A 7,922-nucleotide genomic window follows, 5' to 3' on the forward strand; every position below is an offset into this window, starting at 1 on the left:
GTAATGAATTCCTAGGACATTATAACATTTTGATAACTTCAGAATGTCAGAGAAACTCTGTTGATGTTTGGCTGAACAATGATTTAAGAGTAGCTTAAGTCACCATGAAATTATATGAGGCCATACCAAATCATAAAATCTGAACCCGCTCAATGGAGTCAATCAGAAATACCACCCTGATGATGAAAGCAAAGCCACGCTGTGTAATAAAGTTAAGGTGGCCCTCACTTGAGATTTATAACACCAAATGATCCTGTGAGAAAAACAAATCCAAATTCACATTGTGAACTGTGCCTAAGACTTGAGCTTCCTTGGTAAAACAATATCTGACTACAGGCCAGTGACTCCTGACCCTTAATTAAAGGTTATATTACTGCCTTGTTAATCCCTGATGGAGGGATTAACATTTGCAGAGCAGCTTAATAACAACAAAATCCAAAAAAGATGAAACTTATCTATACTTATTGGCTTCATGTGTCTTTTCTATCAATTTATGAAATAACAGATGGATGTCTATGTATTATATTTTGATTAATACATAAATTCATGAATTTCTGAATTTGGTTAATTCATAAACTCAACAACTTTCGGTCTTTGCAGCTCTAGAGCTAGCATGTGATGTGAACATGGCAGTATTTCACCAGAACTCCACTGACTTCATCCTCTTGGGCCTCATCACACATCCTACATTCCCAGGGCTTATCTTTGCAGTGGTCTTCTCCATCTTTTTGGTGGCTGTAACAGCCAATGTGGTCATGATTCTGCTCATACACACAGATTCCCGTCTTCACACACCCATGTACTTCTTGCTTAGTCAACTCTCCATCATGGACACTGTCTACATTTGCATCACTGTCCCCAAGATGCTGCAAGACCTCTTCTCCAAGGAAAAGACCATCTCCTTCCTGGGCTGTGCAGTTCAGATCTTTCTCTATCTGACCCTGATTGGAGGGGAATTCTTCCTGCTGGGCCTCATGGCCTATGACCGCTACGTGGCTGTGTGCAGCCCTCTTCGATACCCTCTCCTTATGAACCGTAGGATTTGCTTGCTTATGGTGGTGGGCTCCTGGATTGGTGGTTCCTTGGATGGATTCATGCTGACTCCCTTTACTATGAGTTTCCCCTACTGTGGGTCCCGAAAGATCAACCACTTTTTCTGTGAGATACCAGCGGTACTGAAGCTATCATGTGTTGACACATCACTCTACGAGACCCTCATGTATGCCTGCTGTGTGCTGATGCTGCTTATCCCTATATCTGTCATCTCTGTCTCCTACACTCGCATCCTGCTCACCGTTCATCAGATGAACTCTGCTGAGGGCCGGAGAAAAGCCTTTGCAACCTGTTCCTCCCATATTATGGTGGTGATCATTTTCTATGGGGCAGCCTTCTACACCAATGTGCTGCCCCATTCATACCACACACCAGAGAAAGACAAAATTGTATCTGCCTTCTACACCATCCTCACACCAATGCTCAACCCACTCATCTACAGCTTGAGAAATAAAGATGTGACCACAGCGCTAAGGAGGTTGATGGGGAGATATGCTTCCTCCCAGAAAATCAGAGTGGAGGATGTGCCCAGGAAATACTAGAGGAACCCAGGGACAAACATCCTTGATGCTGTGGCCTACAGAAATTCCAGTTCTGAAAAATATCAACTTCACAATTCTGAATTATATGAGGCAAAATTACCCCTTTGTTAGCATCATTTAAGAATTACAGCTGAAGACAGACAGCATATGAGAATCAGCCAATTTGCTTCTCCAAATTCACTGGCAGACATATTCCTGAAAGCATTCTCTTCAAGTAGCATTATATATATTATCCAAGGCCTGGAGTTGTCTGGTGGTCTAGCTGTTAAGAACTGGGTGCCATCACTGCCATGGCTCTGGTTACTGCTCTGGCTCGGGTTTGATCTCTGGCCCTGGGAACTTCTGCATGCTGCAAGCCATGGCCAAAAAAAGAGCATCCCAGGCAGGCCAAACATCCTATCGAATGTCCTAGGTAGATTTTTTTATGAGTAACATGTGTTCATGTATCATCTCTGTCTGTATTACTGACAAGTTTTTGAACAGAAACTGCAAGGAAAAACTGCCGTGTCCTTGCTGATATAATGTCAAGATCCAAAATAATAATTTTTTTTTCTAGTGATAATAGTGGAACATCTTTATCTTAAAGACTTTTGTGAAGACAATTGAGTTTGGAGTTCTGTATTCCTATTTACCTATTATGTAAGTCTGAGTTTTCTAAACTCTGAAATTAACCTATAGGTAGTTATTTACATGGAGTCCACCATGTGCCTGGAAATCTGTAAATATGCACTGATTATTTAAAATTGATTTCTATTATTAAGATAGTAGCATTGCTCTGATGCTTAAATAACTTTCAATCATTACCTAATAATATGAATACAGATGAACATAGAATGAATAAACCAAGAGCTTTCATTGGTTAACTCAGCTCTCTTGGTTAATTCTCCTGTCCTTCAACATTCCATCAAGAGGACTGATAGACAAATATTTCTTCTCTTAATTAGCTTTTGGTTAAGTGTGGTGTTTTGATAGACTCAGGATTATGAAAGAATATTTACTAAACAAAGACTGCACCCACTGATGATTCTCCATCTATTTACCTAATTTTAACTTCCCATTGTGTGTAAGATATTGAAATATGACAAATAAAGAAGTTTTGATTCACTCGGAATTTATTTTGTCTATCAGTAGGGGTTAGAATGTGTTGGAATCACGTTTTAGTGGTTTTGCAATTGACAAAACATCATGGAAAGGTCACTCACCATTATGTTATTCTAGTGTCAACACAGAGTGAAGACTATTTCCTCCATAGATGTTCAGGCAAGTCAAACACGCTCTCATCCATATACTAGTTACAGGATTTGTTTTGCCTTGGAAAGCTCCCCCAAACTTGATCTTACCTTAAAATGAAAAAACAAATAGAAAAGAGATGGAAGAATGACTTGTATGAAGTGACCTCTTCAAGTAGAGTAACTACTAGCCAGGATTCATTTATAAAATATCCTCAATGTCATTTCAATTCAATTTCATATTCTTAATTCCTTTGAATTTCTGCCACTGATACTTACTACTTTCTCCTTCTTGCTACTGTTATCACCTCTCCTTCTTGGAGGGCACTGAACAGATGAACTTTACAGAAGGCAAATATCTGTGGATGCAGAGTTCTAAAGTACAAGGTCTCTTTCAAAGACAAGATAGTCATGTTATTCTATAAACAACTTAATCAACTGCACTATATCATGCAGGTACCCCCTTTGATATCACTAAGAAGATAACCTCAACATTGCCTATGCCTGTTCTTGCCACTAATCTCGTCACCTTCCTTAAGCCCACTAATAATAATCTCATCATCTTCCTCAATAAAAGTCATGTGGGCTAAAGCCTAGGCTTTGTTCTGTGGAACAGAGTGCTTCCTGGTCCCCACACTTTCTAAATGTAAAGTAGCCTCATGTGCTTTGTTATACTGGCACAATCCTTCTTCCAATATTCCCCATTTCCCTGAAGCACTGGATGTGGTATCTCCTGGTCTCTCTATCTGTAAAATATTTCACTTAATAATTCCCATTTCCCTTCTACCCTGAGCATGGGTGTCTTTTTCATTTCCTCTGAGTTGGTCCTGCCAGACCTGGATGGCCATCTGGCTTTTGTTCTTGCATTTCCTAGATGAATCACCTTCATGTTTAACAAGGACATTTAACATGGGTTATTGATAAAGAAGTAATTGAAGAACAACATGTAGGAGAGATGATTTGCTTCCTAGAGACATCACAGAAATTAATGATTGGGGCAAAGAAAGAATGGACTTTGAGTTTATATTTAAAATTGATAAGGACTCAACTCCAAAATTACTTGAACTGATCAACAAATTCAGCAAAGTAGCAAGTTATAAGATTAACATTCAGAAATCAATCAAATTTCTACATACTAACAATGAAATATTAGAAAAGGAATACAAAAATACAATACCTTTTTGAAATTACATCCCAAAATATCAAATACCTGGGAATACACCTGACCAAACAGGTAAAGGACTTGTATGCTGAGAATTATAAAACATTAATCAAAGAAATCAAAGAAGATACAAAGAAATGGAAAGATATCCAATGCTCCTGGGCCAGAAAAAAACTAATGTGATAAAAATGGCCATACTACCCAAAGCAATCTACAGATTCAATGCAATCCATATCAAATTACCCATGATATTTTTCACAGAACTAGAAAAAACAATCCAAAAATTTGTATGGAACCACAAAAGACCCAGAATTGCCAAGGCAATACTGAGGAACAAAAACCAGGCAGGAGGCATAACTCTCCTAGACTTCAGGCACTATTACTAAGCCACAGACATCAAGAAAGTATGATACTGGTACCAAAACAGACATACAGACCAATGGAACAGAATACAGAACCAGAAATAAACCCAGACACCTATGGTCAATTAATCTTTGACAAAGGAGGCAAGAACATAAAATGGGAAAAAGACAGGCTTGGCAGCAAGCATTGCTGGGAAATCAGGAAAGCTACAGGCAAATCAATGAAACTAGAACACAGCCTCACATCATGCACAAAAATAAACTCAAAATGGCTGAAAGACTTAAATATAAGACAAGACACCATCAAACTCCTAAAAGAGAACATAGGCAAAACATTCTCTTTTTTTTTAACTTTTTTTTTTTTCTCATGTTATTTTAGTGATACTGTATTTCTCATTTTTGAGAGATGGTTCCTCCCTTCTTTTCTTTTCTTTTTTTTTTTTTTGTCTTTTTTGTTGTTGTTGTTGTTGTTATTGTTGCTATTTTTGGGCCGCTCCCACGGCATATGGAGGTTCCCAGGCTAGGGGTTGAATCAGAGCTGTAGCCACCGGCCTACGCCAGAGCCACAGCAACATGGGATCCGAGCCGCGTCTGCAACCTACACCACAGCCCATGGCAACGCCGGATCGTTAACCCACTGAGCAAGGGCAGACACCGAACCCGCAACCTCATGGTTCCTAGTCGGATTCGTTAACCACTGCGCCACGATGGGAACTCCCCTTCTTTTCTTTTATTTTATTTTACTTTTTGTCTTTTTGCTTTTTCTAGGGCCACTCCCATGGCATATAGAGGTTTCTAGGCTAGGGGTCTAATCAGAACTGTAGCTTCCAATCTACACCAGAGCCACAGCAATGCTGGATCCGAGCCGCGTCTGCGACCTACACCACAGCTCATGGCAATGCCGGATCATTAAGCCACTGAGCAAGGGCAGGGATTGAACCCACAACATCATGGTTCCTAGTCGGATTCATTAACCACTTCACCACAGTGGGACCTCCAGGCGAAACATTCTCTGACATCAACCTTACACATGTTTTCGCAGGTCAGTGTCCCAAAGCAACAGAAATAAAAGCAAAAATAAACCAATGGGACTTAATCAAACTGACAAGCTTTGAATAGCAAAGGAAACCAAAAAGAAACTAAAGAGACAACTTACAGAATCAGAGAAAATAGTTTCAAATGATGCAACGGACAAGGGCTTAATTTCTAGAATACATAAGGAACTTATACACCTCAACAGCAAAAAAGCCAGCCACCCAATGGAAAAATGAGAAAAGACCTGAATAGACATTTTTCCAAGGAAGATGTACAGTTGGCCAACAAACACATGGAAAAATGCTCATCATCCCTGATTATTAGAGAAATCCAAATCAAAACTACCACAAGATACCACCTCACACCAGTCAGAATGAGCTTCATTTATAAGTCCACAAATAAATGCTGGAGGGAGTGTGGAGAAGAGGGAACCCTCCAGCGCTGTTGGTGGGAATGTAAGCTGGTACAACCACTGTGGAGAACAGTATGGAGGTACCTTAGAAATCTATACATAGAACTACCATATGACCCAGCAATCCCACTCTTGGGCTTATATCCAGACAAAACATTCCTTGAAAAAGACACATACACCTGCATGTTCATTGCAGCACTATTCACAATAGCAAAGACATGGAAACAACACTAATGTCCATGGACAGACGATTGGATTAGGAAGAAGTGGTATATATACACAAGGTAATACTACTCAGCCATAAAAAAGAACAAAATAATGCCATTTGTAGCAACATGGATGGAACTAGAGACTCTTATCCTGAGTGAAGTAAGTCAGAAAGTGAAAGACAAATACCATATGATATCACTTATATCTGAAATGTAATATAAGGTACTAATGAACCTTTCCACAGAAAAGAAAATCATGGACTTGGAGAACAGACTTGTTGTTGCCAGTGGGGAGGGGAGGGAGGGGAGTGGATTGGGAGCTTGGGGTTAATAGATGCAGATTACTACATTTGGAATGGATAGGCAATGAGCTCCTGCGTATAGCACTAGAAACTATGCCTAATCACCTGTGATGAATCTATACATGTATGTGTAACCAGATCACCATGATGTGTAGTAGAAAATTGACAGAACACTGTAAACCAGCTATAACGGAAAAAAATAAAATCTTTATAACAAATAAATAATAACTCTGAAGTCAAAGAAAAAATATAAATTTTAGCAAGCATTGCAAATAGTAAATGATAGTTTCATTAAAATATTTTCAGTGTGGAAAAAAAAAGGATAAGCAATGACATCCTAATGTAAAGCACAGGGAACTATATCCAGTCTCTTGTGATAGAACATGATGGAAGATACTACCAGAAAAATTATACATATATATATGTTTGTGTATATATATATATATATATATATAGAGAGAGAGAGAGAGAGAGGAGAGTTTTATTTATGACTGAGTCATTATGTTCTACAATGGAAATTATACAACACTGTAAATCAAGTACACTTTAATTTAAAAAAATATTAAAATTGGAAAAAACAAGTGTCTATTCCCCACCTCAGGGGTTGTTGCATGGGTATTTTCATTTTGATATGATTTTTCTTGCCACCTGTTATGTGTGTACTTTGCTATTGTATGGCATCATTTAATACAATTTAAACAATTCAATCACATCATATATAGTGCATGTCCTCTACTCTCACTCAAGAGACACATCCTATTTTACAAAAATGATCAGGGACTTTTTTCTCAGTTATGGTACTAAATTCATATATAAGAAAATTGTGGTCATCACATTCTGATCTTTATTAAAATATAATTTGTTAATTTGAGAATGGAAATAATAAATTATAACTAAAATCAATTTAATTTTTATTTTTTATTTTGTTTTCATTTTTTATTGCTATTTCCCCAATACAATTGTTTTTTCTACTGTACAGCATGGGGACCCAGTTACACACACATGCACACATTCTATTTTCTCACGTTATCATGCTCCATCCTAAGTGACTTGACAGAGTTCCCAATGCTACACAGCAGGATCTTATTGCTAACCCATCCCAAAGGCAATTGTTTACATCTACTAATCCCAAGCTCCCAATCCATCCCACTCCCTCCCCCTCCCCCTTGTCAATCACAAGGGTATTCTCCAAGTCCATGATTTTCTTTTATGTGGAAAGGTTCATTTGTGACATATATTAGATTCCAGATATAAGTGATATCATACATGCACCCGCATGTTCAATGCAGCACTATTCACAAGAGCCAAGACATGGAAACAATCAAAATGTCCATCGACAGATGACTGGATTAGGAAGAAGTGGTATATATGCACAATGGAATACTACTCAGCCATAAAAAGAATGACATAATGCCATTTGTAGCAACATGGATGGAACTAGAGACTCTCATACTGAGTGAAGTAAGACAGAAAAAGAAAGACAAATACCATATAAAATCAATTTAAAATATCAATTGTATACTCTCAATATATCAGGTACTATTCTTGATTATAGGGAAAAGAACTGATGCCATTTGCAAAGAATATTCACCTGCATTAACACATTTTGATTCTGA

The 7,922-nt window shown here is 38.2% G+C and overlaps 1 protein-coding gene across 1 annotated transcript; it reads left to right on the top strand.

Moving 5' to 3' along the window:
- Positions 627 to 1,595, top strand: LOC110259584 (olfactory receptor 2T2). Its single transcript, XM_021085068.1, has one exon. The coding sequence runs from the start codon at positions 627 to 629 to the stop codon at positions 1,593 to 1,595; it is 969 nt and encodes a 322-aa protein (XP_020940727.1).

The sequence above is a fragment of the Sus scrofa genome, chromosome 2, assembly GCF_000003025.6.
Source record: "Sus scrofa isolate TJ Tabasco breed Duroc chromosome 2, Sscrofa11.1, whole genome shotgun sequence".
NCBI lineage: Eukaryota > Metazoa > Chordata > Mammalia > Artiodactyla > Suidae > Sus > Sus scrofa.

What these genes read in the sequence shown, in the direction of transcription:
- LOC110259584 (XM_021085068.1), top strand. Translation starts at nt 627, where the DNA reads ATGGCAGTATTTCACCAGAACTCCACTGACTTCATCCTCTTGGGCCTC.